This window comes from Cercospora kikuchii, assembly GCF_019650295.1.
Source record: "Cercospora kikuchii DNA, contig_00005, whole genome shotgun sequence".
In the NCBI taxonomy this organism is placed as follows: domain Eukaryota; kingdom Fungi; phylum Ascomycota; class Dothideomycetes; order Mycosphaerellales; family Mycosphaerellaceae; genus Cercospora; species Cercospora kikuchii.
The window spans coordinates 720,522-736,328 of record NW_025408586.1 but is presented as its reverse complement, the minus strand read 5'-3'; the positions used below and the strand labels follow the sequence as shown (position 1 = coordinate 736,328).

The window sequence follows — 15,807 nt, the reverse complement described above, 5'->3', positions numbered from 1 at the left end:
AAGCCGCATGTCTTCTTTTTGCGTACCACTCGTCTAAGCTCGTACGCCCCGGTTAGCTTACCCTCTGCAGCGCCTTTACCGATACGACTCTCCTGCTGCCGCGGGTGCCACGCTCGCCAGGCAAGCAGCGGAACCCTGAAGCTCTGTCAAAGGAGCTGGAACGGCTGGTCTGCAGAGCGGAGACGTAACCAACCACGTCAACGCGGTTGTTGACGGCACTCAGCACATTGGAGAAGCGACACTTGGTATCTGCCGCTGATGCGACTTTGCGCCGATTTTGAGGAGTACTTGCATGCCTGGCCTGCGTTCCTTCGCGCCTCGCCGCGCGCACACTTGCTGGGCCTGCAAGACGAGATCCTCATGCCACTTCCCGCGCAATTGTAGGGAATTCCAGGTGACGCGGATCGGATGTGCGAAAAGCAATGGAGCGAATTGTGTACCGCAAATGCTGCCGTGTGACGTTTCCATTGTTCTCAGGTGAGGTGAGACACATCTCGCAATGTGCTCTGCTCTCGCTCAATGCTTCCGGCCGCATTCTTGTAGGAGCCGCTGTCAAACTTGTTTCACTAGCACGATGGTGGGGAATTGGCACCGTCGTGGCAAAATAATGATGAATGCGACTGCATGCGGCGAATGTCCTTTGTTCGCGCAAGGTTTCCGGCCCTGGACGGATGGCGAGACTCAATGTGGCCTGGTTCGCGCAGCTTGCAGCATAAGCTGTGGCATGGCAGTACTAGCTCCCTGGTAAGATCCTCTGCGAGCTGCCTGTCAGACCTACCAAGACGCTCGCCGCCCGTACCAGCAGCTTCGAAGCCTATGCTGTGCAGTCCACGCGACTGCCCTGCGCAACCCGCTGCCGATCGTGCGTTGCTGAATGGTCGTGCTTAGCCAACCTGCTGGGGCCGAGCCGGTCCTACGTGGTAATATAATCACTGGATACCAGCCGGCGGCACAGGTGGACAAGCCAAATTGATTGTGGCCAGCTTCTGGTGTCGTTCTTGTCCTGCCACAAAGCTCCCAAAGAGCAGGTTCTCTCGGTGCCGCAACATCTTCACCTGATATCGTCTCGAGTGACACGCTGGCCAGGAGTGACTTTCGCATCGATATACAAGATGGCGGCGAACAAGCACTCCCCGACGATGGAGCACGACTTTCAGTATGCCGAGAAGCCACACTCACAAGAGGACGGGATCATGAACATAACCCACAGAGAGCGAATGTCCGATTCGGATCTGCTGTCAGAAGGCGCCACTGTGGCCACCGTTTCTTCCGCATACGCAGAGCGAGGTGCTCCCATCAACCGTAGTCTGACGGCGGAGCTGAAGAAAGAATCGAACTCGGCATTGACATGGAGCAAGCTTCGTCGGGCATTGCGCGATCCTTTTTCTGAGTTCATGGGAGTGTGAGTGTGCAGTCCGACCACTGCAAAGGCGGTGACTGACTGGACTCAGGTTCATTCTTATCATGTTTGGCGACGGCGTCGTGGCCCAAGTCGTACTGAGTCGTGGAGAAAAAGGGTAGGCTCGGTCGCGAATCTTTGTGGCACGACAAGCGAATGCTGATAGAACGGTAGCGATTACCAATCCATCTCGTGGGGATGGGTACGTACTCAACATGGGTTGTTGTCGCTCATTGCTTTGCTGACTTGGCATAGGGTATCGGTGTCATGCTTGGTGTCTATTCCTCCGGTATTTCTGGAGGCCACATCAACCCAGCTGTCACATTCGCCAACTGTGTGTTCCGCAAATTCCCATGGAGAAAGTTCCCTGTATACATGCTGGCGCAGACGTTGGGGGCAATGGCCGCCGCCGCAGTTGTCTACGCCAACTACAAGTCTGCCATTGACGAATTCGAGGGCGGCGTTGGCATAAGAACCGTGTCTGGAGAGAATGCATCAGCCGGCGTCTTCTGTACCTACCCGGCGCCATTCATGACCAGGACCGGCATGTTCTTCTCGGAATTCATTGCCAGCACGCTGTTGATGTTCTTGATTTACGCCATCAAGGATGACCACAATATTGGTGCAAAGAACCTCACACCACTTGCATTATTCTTCATCATCTTCGGCATTGGTGCTTGCTTCGGTTGGGAGACCGGGTACGCAATCAACCTGGCCCGTGACTTTGGACCTCGTCTCGTATCGTACATGATCGGATATGGCACCGAGGTCTGGTCCGCAGGTGGCTAGTAAGTCGTTTGGAAAAGATCTCGTGAGCCTCAGACTGACCCCTTGTACAGCTACTTTTGGATTCCCATGGTTTCACCGTTCTTGGGGTGCCTCTTCGGTGGCTTTTTGTACGATGTTCTCCTGTTCACCGGCCAAAGTCCGATCAACACGCCGTACTGGGGCCTTTATCGAGTAGTACCAAGCTTGCGCAGAAAGTACGCTGGGACGAGGTGGGATGAAGAGTCGTTGAAGAGCGACGATTGAGCGCGGCCGCCGAAGGACGTGTAGTCAACTCTTTGTTTCGCTGGCGAGGTTTTCCCGATTGCCAAGGATCATCCCTGCATTCGGGCAGCAAACCTGCCAGCAGCAGCGCAGGAGCGCCGCAGACGTATTGCGGAAGTAAGCAACGGTACCAAGATGGCGACGACAAATCTTGAAATGAGGAGGCGAGTTGTCTGAAAAGCAAAGGGCTCGATTGAAACATTGGAGTCGGGCAGAGGTCCCATGCACAGTATTTCGGTCGACCTTGGGCTCCCGTGATGAACTGCAATGAGGTGTAACACTGTACCAGTACTGTGCGCAAAACGAAATTCGAAACACATTTTGTAGACATGCAGAAATGCTACTGCCCATCGAGAGTCAATGTACCGTCTTCACACGTGCTTCCTTCCATCTCGTGCACGCAAATGCCTCAGGCCTCACGCCAAGGCTTGCCCTCTGTTCTTCAGGGTGGATCGCTCTGTGCCTCCTAATAAGACTACAGACCACCACTGTGCAGCAACACACAATCTGGATTGTCTCCATGTCTCGCACATACAGGAATACAGCGGACGTCAACTCGGCTGCATCACCCGCGAAGCGTCTTGACTTAATCTGGCCCCACGACCTCACCAGGCAAGGCGCAGCAGAACCAATGGTTCCAGAATCTCAGCCTTGCAGCGTCGCCTGCATATTGTGCTGCGGCATCTTCATAGGGGCGGCGAATCAAAGCATGCTCTCCTGTGCCGAATATACTGAGGCTTGAGAAGGCGTGGCCTAGGCAGACTGATGCCTTGATGGAACGCCAGCACTTATGCACTCGCAAGCAGTGATGAGCCTGCGACTTCAAGTGCCATTTGGACTAACATTCCGATACACATTGAAATCTGTATCGAGGAGACGCGCGTCAAAACTATGGCCTTCACTTACGATAGTGTTCATCTGCCTCAACCGAGGAACCAGATTCGGCTACTACACATCCAGATTGCGAGCGATGACCTGGAAATCCAAGCCAGACTGGAAGTGCACAGTCTAAATCATTGCCCGCCTTTCAGAGCCATATCGTACACATGGGGCGACCAGAAACCCGCGATCTCTATTTCCATTAATGGCCGCAGCTGTCAAGTGCGCATGAATTGCTGGTATGCGCTCTGGCAAATGCGACATCACAAGCATCCTGGGCCTCTCTGGGTCGACTCTATTTGCATCGATCAGTCCAACTTTGACGAGAAGAGCGCACAAGTATCGCTCATGGGAAGAATATACAGCAAAGCAGAGTCAACAGCTTGCTGTCTCGGTCCTGGTCGCAACCTTGCCAACGTGGAAAGGCTCTTACGGCCGCCCAGTGACAACGACACATCGAGCACTCTGGCAGCTGAGAAGCACCTTCTCCGGGAGCTGCAGCATAGGCCTTACTTCAGACGCACTTGGATCAAGCAAGAAATCATTCTCAGCAAAGAGATTCACCTCTTCTGTGGCATGGACAGTCTTGACTGGAACACATATGTCAAAGTGTTAGACAGCTTCGTCAGTCATGACGTGAAATTTCTCGCACAGACTCAAGAACAGCATCCGAAATCCAGAGATCTTGCCAACAATGTTCATAGGACGCTGGTGGATGGACGTAGAGCACGCCACGTCAGCATCCAGTCCCCACAATATGTGTCGTCCTCAAGCCGGGAGGGTTCGGCATTGAAGCCCTGGGCTGAGCTTTGGGAGCTGTTGAAGCAATACGGAGGCTCAGAATGTCAAGATGCACGCGACAAAGTGTATGCCCTTTTGCCTCTGCTGCCGGAGCAGTCGCTGATGAAACTGGACTTGGCAATCGACTACACGCTTCCGATCCTGCCCCTTGGCCTCAATGTGATCGAGGGTTACCTTAAGGAATGCCTTACCGCGACTCAAATTCATTCTGCTCCTCCGACAGTTCCTGACACATTTTGGGACTCGATGACCAAAATGATTGAATATTGGCTGCACCCCGAGCTTTCCGACGCCGCGGTCTTTGATTACATATCTCGTTGGAAGGCGATTGACGAGCGAAATATGGTTCCTGCAGTACAGTCCGATCACTTGGCTATGTCCGCACACAACCCACGATTCATTCGTATGGAGGTGTGGCAGCGATTTCAGGTTGTCGGGCATACTAGTGACCTATATCAAGAGGCTCTGTGGGACGACGACCATCAACTTGTAGGGGATGAGTCGCTTCTTCCGGAGTACTCAGACTTCATCCCAACGTACCTCAGTGATGCGATGACGATCGAACAGATTCAGAGATTCTTTGAGCGCACAGCGGAGTTTGACAATTGGGACCCGGAGCTGAACTCTTCAGCCCCATATTCACAAGAATTTTTGTTCTCTGCACTGCCTCCTGACCTACGGATCAAAGTTCTGATTGCCAGAAAAGATATGGGTGGGCAAAGATTTCTTGTGTCTGCCAACACTGCCATTGGAGATGAGTTGCTTCTGTGTCCCTCGATGAGTCAACGACATGGAGGTTTTCTGTGCCCCATCGTTCGGTCTGCTGAGATGTCGAATCAGCTACTTCCATCGATAGCTAACAAGATACGGCGCTCTTACTTGTCAGGTTGGGCTGTACAACTGTGCTATGATGGAACGCTACGAAGAAGCCCCGAAATGCTGCTCGACGGATTCGAGTCCATGCACGGAAGAGCAGAAAGAAGATACATATCTCTCCGACGAACTCTGCACTTCTACATGAATCATCAAGATTTATTACTGGACGCGATTCTGCGGCAGGATGCAGCGAGTTACTTGGCACATCCTCGCACTCACCCGGAAGAACCTTCCTTTCTTGAGGATGTTGTTCATGACCGAATTGTTTCGTCGGACGCTAGTAAAGCTTTGACCAAGAAGAAGACCAGAAAAGTCGGCTTTGCATAGCAATACGTTCATTCGGTGGAAAGCACTTCCAAGCTCCATTCACGTTGAGAGATTATAGCAGAAATATCAGTAACTGAGTTGATTGTTCTCTCAAGCACACCTATCATTGCATTCTGAAAGTGGGCGGCCGCATCGATAACAGAACTGAGCGCCGCAACGGCAAGACATATGCATGCAGCCACTCGACTTCTCCACCAAGCTCTGGCAACGCGGACAAGACTTCCAGCCTCTTGCGCGTGCCAGATCTCTGGCCTGCTGCGTTGCCACATCGTGTACACACTCAGATTGCGGATGTGAGGGCCCTTTAAAATGTCGACACGTCCTGGTATAGCACCGTGGACACTGGATATCGTCCGGGTTGGTCCCCAACCGAGATGGCAGAAAGGTTGCGCATGTCACACGAGAACGGTAGACTGGATTGACTTCCTGTGTCTCTTCGAGCAATGCTTGGTACTGTGTCCATATCGCGACGGCGATAGTGCCTTGGATGATATTTGCCTGCACTGTCTGCCGACAACACTGAAACGGCCGACGAGCTGTGCATGCGGTCGATATTGCACCTGAGATGTCAGCTTCCATCTTCTCACCGTGCTGAAGAGCACGGACTTACCTTGTAAAGCATCGCGACAGTACCAATGTGCACACGCAAGTTGAACGACCTCGGACAAATCATGCTGCTCCATACAAGCTGCACAATCCCGCAGGCGTGCCCTCCGACGTTCCTCTTCTGCACGAGCTTCAGCCTCCTATTCTCGCAAGCGTGCTCTCTGACGTTCAGCATCTGCACGAGCTTGAGCCTCCATCTCTTCTAACACAAGACGCTGGAACTCTACTTCCATTTGCTCTCTTGTGGCTTCCTGGAGTAGCAGTTCTGCTTCTGCAGCGGCAGCAGCTTCTTGAGCAGCATGTTCGGCAGCCACACGTTGGCGCTCTTCTTCTACCGCTCTTGTTCTCCGGAGCTCACCATCTATTCTCGCTTGTACAGCCTCCTGTTCCGCTACAAGACGTCGAAAGCTCGCTTCCAGACGCTCTCGTTCCAGTTCTTGGGCACGCCTTGCCGTTCCCTGAGCTACAGCAGCCTCTCGAGCAGCAAACTCTGCGGCCATCCGCCGACGTTCCTCCTCTTCTACTCTCACTCTTTCCCGCTCTGCATTTGCACGAGCTCGTTGCTCTTCTTGCTGCGCCACAAGCCGCTGGACCTCCGCCTCTCTGGCTTCTCTCTCAGCCTCTTCTGCAAATTTTTCAATTTCTTCCGCCAGAGCAGCTTCTCGGGCAGCATGTTGTGCTGCCAAGCGTCTTCGCTCTTCTTCTCTCCTTCTTGCTTGACGGGCAGCCTCAATCGCGCAGGCTTGCTCTTGTTGCTCCGCAAATTGCTGCTGGAGTTCTGCATCCCGTCGTTCCTGGGCTGCTTCTTGGACAAGTCTCTCTGCTTCTATAGTCAATGCAGCTTCAACGGCGGCTCGCTGCGCTTCTGCTCTTCTATTTTGCTCGTGTTGCAATCTGAGCATACGTTCTGCTTCTGCCGCTTGCTGAGCACTATGTCGCCTTTCATGTTCTCCGCGGAGAGAGATGAGCTGCTGCTGTTTCTGTGTTTTCAGCACCTCTTCTGCAGCCGCAATCTGGTCGTTCCATCTTTCGAAAGACGCTTCGGCTCTCTGCTCTGCGTCTTGAACCACCTTCAGGCTGTCCAGGTTCCATACGATCCCCGCCCTCACGCGAGGCTGCGTATTTCCAGCCTGGGATCGATCATACACAACGCTGGTCCGCCGAGCAGGAAAGCTAGGTGTATGTCTACGATGTCGCACTCTTGGGACCGTTTCCATGGTGTAGCATTGGTTGTATCAGTCCATAGCGCTCGACTACCCATTGATTGAATCTCTAGTATCCGACATCCTTTGCCTTGTCAGCACCGCATAGATCTCAGGCTACCAATATCAGGCGTCCCTGCAGCGGGGCGTCGATCTCTGAGTCTGCGAATCGAAGGGGCGGCCTCTTTGTGATTGTGGCATCATGCGATTGGTGGTGGCTTGTGCCGTCGTGGATCAGGCTGCGGACCGCCAAGAGAAGGCGATCACAGTCAGGCTGAACGAGGCTGCGCAGCACCTGGGGACATCAGATCTGCGGAGAGGATGCAGAAGTGTACGATGACTCTGGGCCTATCTTGAGTTTTGACGAAGTCTTTGTGAACAAAGATCAAGTCCGCAAGGCATTATGGAGGAAGAAGCTGTCACTGTCATTTCGGTGAACGGTCAACATGCCGATGACTTTGTCAAAGCACAGGCCGACTACCCAAATATCAACGACGCACTCGTCCGGGTGAGTAGACCTTCGCGTCCAACCCAAGCTCTTGCTAACAGCCATCTGAGTACAACGCCCAAAGAGACAAGCATGGCGAACACGGTGTCGATGCTACAACCCCTATGACAGGCGGTCCTGGCGGTAGCCTGGCCGTTGAGCTTTCCGAGTCCACGAAACAAGTCGGCTACATACATGCTGCTACGTTGCGATGGACAGGAGTGCGTCAGCCTGTAATTAATACAGAAGTTGCTCCGCGGCGGAAACTCTTGTTGTCTGCGGTTGGAGGAAATGGCGAGACTGGTCGAAAAGGAGGCGATGGTCATCCAGGACTTGCTGGTACTGCTGGAGCGGCTGCGACGCAGATGGCTGATGCTGAAGTTCGTTGATCCGTTTAATGCTGCTTGAATGCCTGATACTGACCAGATTGTGAACAGAACGGCACAGATGGAGGTAATGGTGGCAAGTGAGTCTCGCATGCTAGGTGCGTATGCGATACAGCCAGAGCGCTGACGTTGCTGCACAGCGCAGGCCGTGGAACGAACGGAGGCAACGGAGGAGATGGCGGCTCGATCCAAATCCTCTTAGGCCACGACATGACTCACCTACTCTACGCCGTGAGCTGGGATGTATCCGGAGGAAGTGGCACACCTGCAGGTGAGCATGGTCGTGCTGGGAAAGGTGGTGCGGCCGGTGTTGGAGGTGTGGGCACAGATTGGTAGGTCTAAATCCGGGTGCCAGAACGATACTAAGTATTCTGACTGGTCAAGGGAACAATTCGTCGGCTACAGATATCGCTGTACGCCGAACTGCCTAGGCAAGAACACTCAAGAGATCAGAGCCACTTCGCCGTCGAACGCTCTACTCATGGCCAGTACATCGCTAGCGAGAAGTGGGTAAGTCTCAGAAGCAGCCTGACCAGGTCGAATCACTGATAACAGTGTCTTAGTACTCGTGTTCGTGCAGCAATAGGGTCCGAGAATGTGGCCGGTAGCGATCTACAAACGGCTGTAGCATTAATCGCCGCTCGCTACCATGCCAGACCTCGACAAAGTGTAAGCCAAAGTCGTTGTCATTGTGCTGGCGGCATTGGAGATTGTGCTGGCTGCGATAGTCAGCCTATAACGAGGTCACTTCACAGAGCGCCTGGCGAACCCGGACAGGATGGAAAGGACGGTGTGGAACGAACGAGCATCCTGAAACCCGGACTCCCAGGCGCGTTTGGCAAAATGGTAATTCTGGTACAGAACCTCGATGGAACAATTAGCGAGTACGATATACCCTGGAAACTCCGGCTTGTTTCTTTTGATATCGAAGATGAGAATGGTGATGGCATCTTCGAGCCCGGTGAAAAGATCGTCATACGTCGAGTCTGTGTCGAGAACATCGGTATGTGATTTCGGTTCCCAAGGAACACGGCACTCTCGCATCAGAGCTGCCAAATATCGTCAACGATTGCCACGAATTTCCGATCGCCATGGCTCACATCGAGCCCAAGGCCGCGAGCATATCGTCGCAAATGCTGAAAATCAAACGTGAAGCTCGAGCTCCCTCTCGTTTTGACCTGAATTTAGCGCTATACATCGCCGAGTCCACCTTTTGGCAGGACGACAAGTCTGATTCCGAAGTCGAAATGATTCTGGCTCAGATGATCACGGTAGAAGTCCACGTCTCGAAAAGCTATCATTTTAACGAGAACGCAAGCATTGTGATGGTGGTCAACTCTACAACTCATCCAGACCGTGTTCTGGCACTGCAACGATTCATCCAAGGAGAACTGAACATGACAGTAGACTGCCTGGACGTGAATGAGAATGACGGGTTACAGGTTGACGAAGACATCGAGCTGGGTGAGCAATTTCCGAATATTCTGAATAATGGCACTGCATACTATTCGTCGTTCGACTTCAGCTGCATGATTCGCTGACACCATGCTAGCTCATCTTTTCACCAAATATGATGGAAGGACTGTTCTCCTGTTGGGACAACCCTTCCTGTTCCAGAACTCGCCTAGATCGATTCCAGAGCTGTGCGACTCGAGACAGATTCGTCGATTCTTGAATTCCGGCACTTCATTCCTATTCCTTGGTCATCACGACGATCGCACTAGCAACAAACTCTTCGAGCAAGTGGTCTTTGAAGTGGCACATGAGCATTCCAGCACATTGGCCTCAATTCCAAGATCGGCAAGATTTGCCTGCATTTCTGACTTCGTCGGGGCTATTTTGGATCAAAAGCAACACATGGAAGGCTCTTCTCCGACCGTCTTCGCATTATCTGGTCGGCGGCGGCGTTGCAATGGAATGCTAAATCCAAGCATCATAAGTCAGGCGAAAGCGGCGTCTCGCAAGCTACACAAGCTTTTGCCACAGGAACGTTTTTCAATTCTGCCGGTGTCGGAACAGTCAGGATCATCGTCTCGCGTTGGTGACCAGATCATCATTTTGTGGGGTGCCGGAGCTACTGTTCCATTGCAAGTCACGGAGATCCGGGATACTTTCAACGCTTCTTTGGATCACTTTGAAAAGTACAGTATTATTGCTGCGCTTCCTGTGGCTCGCAGAGTTCAGCAGATCTGGGACGATGAGACTGATGGCTCAACATCCTTCGTCAGGGAGGCGGCGCTTTGCTCCCTCGGGATCGAGTGCATTCGCCAGATCGATCGATATGCCTTCTCTGCATTCTCTACTGGGCCTGTGAAGGTCTTCACGGAGAATGTACTTGCGGTGCATCTCCCAACCGTGGCAGCGGTGTTCTTTCACCCCAGGTCATCGAAAATTATCCCTCAAGCAGTCCAGGATGTCCTGTTCTATTGTCTCGAGACATGCCAGTCCCAGACCAAACTACAGGCGCTTGCTCGGGGGCTCATGTGGAAGAATTCCAATCGGCGAAGACTTGCCAAATATCTTATGGAGTCCATGGGAGCACTTTCTCAAGGTCTGGCTGCCAAAATCCAGCGGCAGGCTGATGAGCACCGCGGTCAGAAACTCGATGCGATGAGACAAGTGGTCCGGCGAGCAGCAAGACTGACAAAAACGTCCGAGCATGCATTCGAGCGTAGTACTGAGTCTACGGTGGATGTGGTGCGTGGCTCGGAAGTCTGCACGGCTGAAGATTGGGATGCACGGTGGGCTGCAAATCAAGATGCTTGGAAGAGGATCGCTGAGGATGAGAGCCGTGCTCCACAGCCCATTGATACCATGTCACGTAGTAATGTAGTTGCATAGTTGAGGGGTGAAGTGGTGTTGGAGAAAGGCAGGTGGGGTGAAAATGCCTGAATTCTCAGGCAGTCAGAGAGGGCCACCAAACTTCAAGTCGACGCGAGACGACACGCAACTGATCGACCAACATTGAACTCTGTTCACAGTAGCGCCGCTGATGAAAACGTCAGTGATATCCTTAGCGACACGTCGTCCCAGCTTCAGCAGCTCTGCATGTGCTTGCTTGCGTGCCACCGGCTCCACCTCTGTCTAGAACGCAAGCCACAGGCCGGACGTCAGCCATGCTGCTCCTGCGCCTTGTTTTCTTGGAACCAATGACACAAAGCTCTGCATCGTCGGCGCGAACAGCAGCACTGGCGATCAGCACGACGCCCAACTTCCTTGATTTCTGCCCTACGATATGACGAACATGACGAAGTCCGCCAGGACCCTATAGTCGATCATTGCGGCTCCCGTGGTGCTTGTGTCCACGTGGATGCATGGACAACGAGTTTCGTGCTTCAATGGGCATAGAAGAGGGTCTGATGGCGTGACGTCGGGCTGGTGGCTTGCAGTGCAGCTTGAGCTGTATGCGCGACTTAGCTGGATGAGAGCTTTGTTTGAGTTTGGAGAGTCCAGAGCCATGGACGCGTGTATAAAGAGTGCTGAGGACTACCACTTCTGCTCTCCCTCGTGATTCAAGAAAGAACATTTCCCAAACTTTTCATAGGAAAATATAACCAACAGCAACTCAGACCATCATGTCTTACAACGATAACGACAACAACGACAGTTACGGAAGCTCTGGTAAGCTTCTTCGTGAAGCAAGCTCTTAACCATCACAAGCAGTCTTATCTGACAAGTGTACAGGTCGACAGGGCACGACTGGTGGCTACGGTGTATGTACCTGATTGCGGAGCATCGCTCATTGGCTCAAGAGCAGACACTTATCAGCAGCAGGACGATGGCATCGGCCGCGACTCCGGCGTGAATGCTGATGGTAGCTATGGCTCCTCACGCAACGAAGGCCTTGGCGATTCATCCTACGGATCTTCCGATCGTACTGTAGGCGACTCATATGGTAGCAGCAACACCTATGGGAGCTCGGGTCGCACGGGTGGAGACAGCTATGGAGTAAGCAAATCACCCCTCCAGGTAACGGAGACATATATGTTGAGCTACCTTGCTAACTTAACCTACAGAGGTAAGCGACAATGGCAGAACTCTCTGGCATCACTAGTGGTCCAGGTTGGGGCAACAAGACATCAGGCACTGAGAATCTTCTTAGCTCCGATAACTACAACGACAACCGAAACCTGACCGAGAAGGCCAAGGACAAGCTGAGCAGCGATCGCACTGATCGACCCGACGACCCAGTATCAGGAACAAACTACGGACAGAGCGACAGCTACGGCTCGGGAAATAACACCTCCTCATACGGAGATTCTTCCTACGGAGGAAACGACAACCGCGGTCTAGCCGACAAGGCCAAAGACAAGTTGTCCAGCGACCGATCCGATCGACCAGACAACCCAGTGACAGGTATGCACCTCCATGGACGCAAGCTAATAGTAGCTGAGAGAAATGTTATCTAACAAATATCCAGGCCGAAATTTCGACCAGGACACCAGCAGCAGTGGATACGGCGGCAACACCTCCTCATACGGCGATTCCTCATACGGAGGAAACGACAACCGCGGCCTAGCCGACAAGGCGAAAGACAAGTTGTCCAGCGACCGCTCCGACCGACCCGACAACCCCGTCACAGGCCGCAATTACGATCAAGATACCTCCAGCAGTGGCTACGGAGACAACAACAACTCCTCTTCCTACGGTTCCGGAAACGACAACCGCGGAATTGGCGAGAAGATCAAGGACAAGCTTTCCAGCAAGCGCTCTGATCAGCCCGACGATCCAATTTCAGGAACGAATTACGGAGAGGATAACTCCCGTGGCTCTTCGGGCGGTGGTTTGATGGATAAGGTCAAGGCGAAGATTGGTGGAAGCGGAAATAATAGGAATGATAATGATAGTTATGGTTCGTCTGGAAACACCTATGGTGGATCGGATAGCTACGGCAGTGGAAACAACAACGACAGGAACTACTAGGTTTTGTTGGCTTCTGAAGCAGATTGAAGATACCTAGCATGAGAGATCATGAATTTACGGCTGAGATACCTTGCGATTACTGAACATGTCGTGATACAATTTCCAAAGCAGAAAGTCAAGGAATGCTTGCTATATGAAGCTGACATTGATGCAGAAGCTCTCTTTCTTCTACAATGGCTGATGCCAAGATCTGTGACAGCTCATCTCACACGAAGAGCAGAGTTCAACTGGTAAGGCGAGCAGTCTCTACTGCTCGGCAAGAGTGCAATCCGACTCGAATCTTCGCCAATGATGGAGATGTATAAAGGGTGAGCCTTGATAGCATTCGCATTGACTTACTATGTGGACTTTCACGGCCGTTGCATATCGATACGTGAATTTCTTCTAGTCGAGGTTGATGCTGGTTGACTTTTTGTGTTATATGATGTACTGCACGCGATCCATATCGCGTTCAGAAAGTTCTTACAACAGAGTCGCTATTCTTCTCTGACAAGTCTTCGAGTGGTTTGCGGAAGAGCAAACACAATATGCTCGACCGGCGAAGGAAGCCCTAGATGTTCCTCGTAGAACTTTGATACTGCAAGTCAGCGCAGACAAACAAAGTCCGAGACAGAGCATTGATCACGCGATCTCTCTGCGTCCATCATCCGTGGTTCCGACAATCAAGACCTCTCGTGAGCTACTAACTATTGTTCGTGTCAGCTCCGATGGTTCTGCACTTCAAGTGGAACTACTGGGGAAAGCCAGAAAGCAGTGACCATGTTCGTCTATACTTGACCGTGATCTCTGCCACACCGCCTTCGAGCCAGCATGATCCGAGCACGATCTCTGCAGCATCTTGCAATACCCCTCCTGGTGCGGAAACGTGGTCCGGTAGCAGCCTCGTGAACCGTTTGCTCGGAGTTCTCTGTGCCAAGGATAGCGTGGTGTGCTGGGATGTAGAGAGGCTTGACAGGCGGGGGTATGCTAAGCAGGATATGCGCCACAGGGACAGCATCACCTATCGTTCTCCTATACCGGTCCGTTTGGAGAGCTGGTGAAGGATGAGGTGTGTTCGTGAAAATGCCTCACGGCTGCTGGGAGAGAACGCGTCCGGATGAGAGCGCGATGCATGCTCACTCTCAGTGGACTTCAGCATCGCAAAAGATTCGTATCGCGTTCTCGGAAGGCGTGAGCTGTATGGTCATGCGATATCTGGTGCTCTGCTCGGCAGACAGGTCAAATAGTTGTGCTTCCGCCTGAGAAGTCTGAGCCTGAGCCATTGCACTCACAACTACCAGAATAGCATTGACCTCTGAGAGCATGCACGACATGGCGTCTTACTTTCCCGAAGTATCCAAGCCAGGGCTTGGATTTGCAGAGCCGAGAGACCCACGCCTCCAGCCAGCGTGGCGCAACACACTCGTCGCGTCAACAGGAGAGTTCGTGGGGACTTTCATGTTCCTCCTGATCGCGTTCCTCGGTCACAGTGTCGCGGTAGAACGCGCTGGCGACAGCGGGCCGAACGATACCGCCTCGAGCCAGACCTTGGTATACATTTCACTTAGTTATGGATTCTCGTTGCTGATCAATGCCTGGACGATGTTTCGTGTTAGTGGCGGATTGTTCAATCCTGCAGTCACGCTCGGGCTGGTGCTTGCTGGCAAGCTGGAAGTCATTAGAGGCGTCGTCTTTCTGCCGGTTCAGGTTGTCGCAGCAATGAGCGCTGCTGGCATTGTGAAAGCCATGATACCAGGAGACATTCGGCAGGTCCAGACTACGCTCGCTGCCGAGGTCAGCATTGCGCAGGGCCTGTTTCTCGAGACGGTGAGTTGAGCTGGTTTGCCCCACGACGGAGTCACTGATGACTCGGATGCAGTTCCTCACGTCCTTGCTGGTTTTCACCATTCTCATGCTGGCTGCAGAGAAATGGCGAGCCACATTCATGGCCCCAATAGGCATCGGCATCGCCTTATTTATTGCCGAGCTTGCTGGTGCAGCTTACACTGGGGCCTCGCTCAATCCCGTGCGGTCGCTGGGGCCATGTGTCGCTGCAGGCGAGTTTCCCGGGTATTTCTGGATTTACGTCGCTGGTCCAATGCTGGGCGCTGTGCTCGCGGGTGGCTACTACTGGTTTGTCCGATTCTTCAATTATTATCAAGCAAACCCCGGAGCAGCCAGCGGCGGTGGTACTTGGACGCCTCCAGAGAGCCCTGTACTCCAAATGGCAGCGCAGTCGCCGCAGATGTGGAGCAGCGCTGAATCTCCACTGGTGCAGAAGATGTCGTCGCCGGCTGTGGAGAAGGGGAGGAATGGGAGTGCTAGCCGGGGCAGGCACAGCCGCGACCAAAGTGGCAGTGACAAGAACGTGCGCGTGAACAGTTCGCATCGATGGTCCGAAGATGAAGGGTTCCGGAGATGGAAGGAGACACAGAGCCGTGATGAAGAAGACGGCTCAAGGCGAGACTACCGCTCCAGGCACACGCGATACGACCGTGCACGACAGTACGACGAGGGATACGGCTTAGGGGCACCGGCGAGTGGGAAGCGACGAGCGAGCCAGGATGTTCAGGGTCTTGGAGTGGATATGGCTTGACGGGGTTGGAAGTGGGAGATGGAAGGGGCGCAGATGAACGGCGTGGTGTCGCGTCTCCTGGAAGACAATGCGGAATATGCAGTCTTGTTTCTGGAAGTTGGTGCTCGATGCCGTGGTTCGGGAATTGAGCGTTGGTGTTCGAGACTGACAAGGTTCTCATCGACACACAATGTAGAGCAGCGCCAAGGCGAGGAGTTCATCAATAGCTCAATCAAACACGTGCGCTGGCCGCTGTTTGACAATAACAAGGCCGACGCGTGTCGAGAGCAAAGTGTGAAGTGGCGTTCCCGCAGCAG

The 15,807-nt window shown here is 53.0% G+C and overlaps 6 protein-coding genes across 6 annotated transcripts; all 6 read left to right on the top strand.

The window, feature by feature from the left end:
* Positions 1-1,112: 1,112 nt before the first annotated feature.
* On the top strand, positions 1,113-2,431 carry CKM354_000807500 (uncharacterized protein; the record flags this gene model as incomplete). Its single annotated transcript, XM_044803442.1, has 5 exons — positions 1,113-1,402; positions 1,452-1,517; positions 1,574-1,601; positions 1,655-2,187; positions 2,239-2,431. 5 exons carry the CDS (start codon positions 1,113-1,115, stop codon positions 2,429-2,431), a joined length of 1,110 nt encoding a protein of 369 aa, XP_044659377.1.
* Positions 2,432-3,340: 909 nt separating this feature from the next.
* CKM354_000807400 (uncharacterized protein) lies at positions 3,341-5,332 on the top strand (the record flags this gene model as incomplete). Its single annotated transcript, XM_044803441.1, has 1 exon — positions 3,341-5,332. One exon carries the CDS (start codon positions 3,341-3,343, stop codon positions 5,330-5,332), a length of 1,992 nt encoding a protein of 663 aa, XP_044659376.1.
* A 2,211-nt stretch (positions 5,333-7,543) lies between these two features.
* CKM354_000807300 (uncharacterized protein) lies at positions 7,544-10,854 on the top strand (the record flags this gene model as incomplete). The annotated part of the gene is made up of 9 exons (XM_044803440.1): positions 7,544-7,648; positions 7,690-8,007; positions 8,065-8,093; positions 8,154-8,345; positions 8,398-8,523; positions 8,577-8,682; positions 8,746-9,016; positions 9,061-9,477; positions 9,566-10,854. 9 exons carry the CDS (start codon positions 7,544-7,546, stop codon positions 10,852-10,854), a joined length of 2,853 nt encoding a protein of 950 aa, XP_044659375.1.
* Positions 10,855-11,588: 734 nt separating this feature from the next.
* On the top strand, positions 11,589-12,017 carry CKM354_000807200 (uncharacterized protein; the record flags this gene model as incomplete). Its single annotated transcript, XM_044803439.1, has 4 exons — positions 11,589-11,634; positions 11,698-11,726; positions 11,785-11,892; positions 11,955-12,017. 4 exons carry the CDS (start codon positions 11,589-11,591, stop codon positions 12,015-12,017), a joined length of 246 nt encoding a protein of 81 aa, XP_044659374.1.
* A 24-nt stretch (positions 12,018-12,041) lies between these two features.
* Positions 12,042-12,936, top strand: CKM354_000807100 (uncharacterized protein; the record flags this gene model as incomplete). Its single annotated transcript, XM_044803438.1, has 2 exons — positions 12,042-12,369; positions 12,434-12,936. 2 exons carry the CDS (start codon positions 12,042-12,044, stop codon positions 12,934-12,936), a joined length of 831 nt encoding a protein of 276 aa, XP_044659373.1.
* Positions 12,937-14,238: 1,302 nt separating this feature from the next.
* Positions 14,239-15,511, top strand: CKM354_000807000 (uncharacterized protein; the record flags this gene model as incomplete). The annotated part of the gene is made up of 2 exons (XM_044803437.1): positions 14,239-14,742; positions 14,795-15,511. The coding sequence occupies 2 exons, from the start codon at positions 14,239-14,241 to the stop codon at positions 15,509-15,511; spliced, it is 1,221 nt and encodes a 406-aa protein (XP_044659372.1).
* Positions 15,512-15,807: the final 296 nt, after the last annotated feature.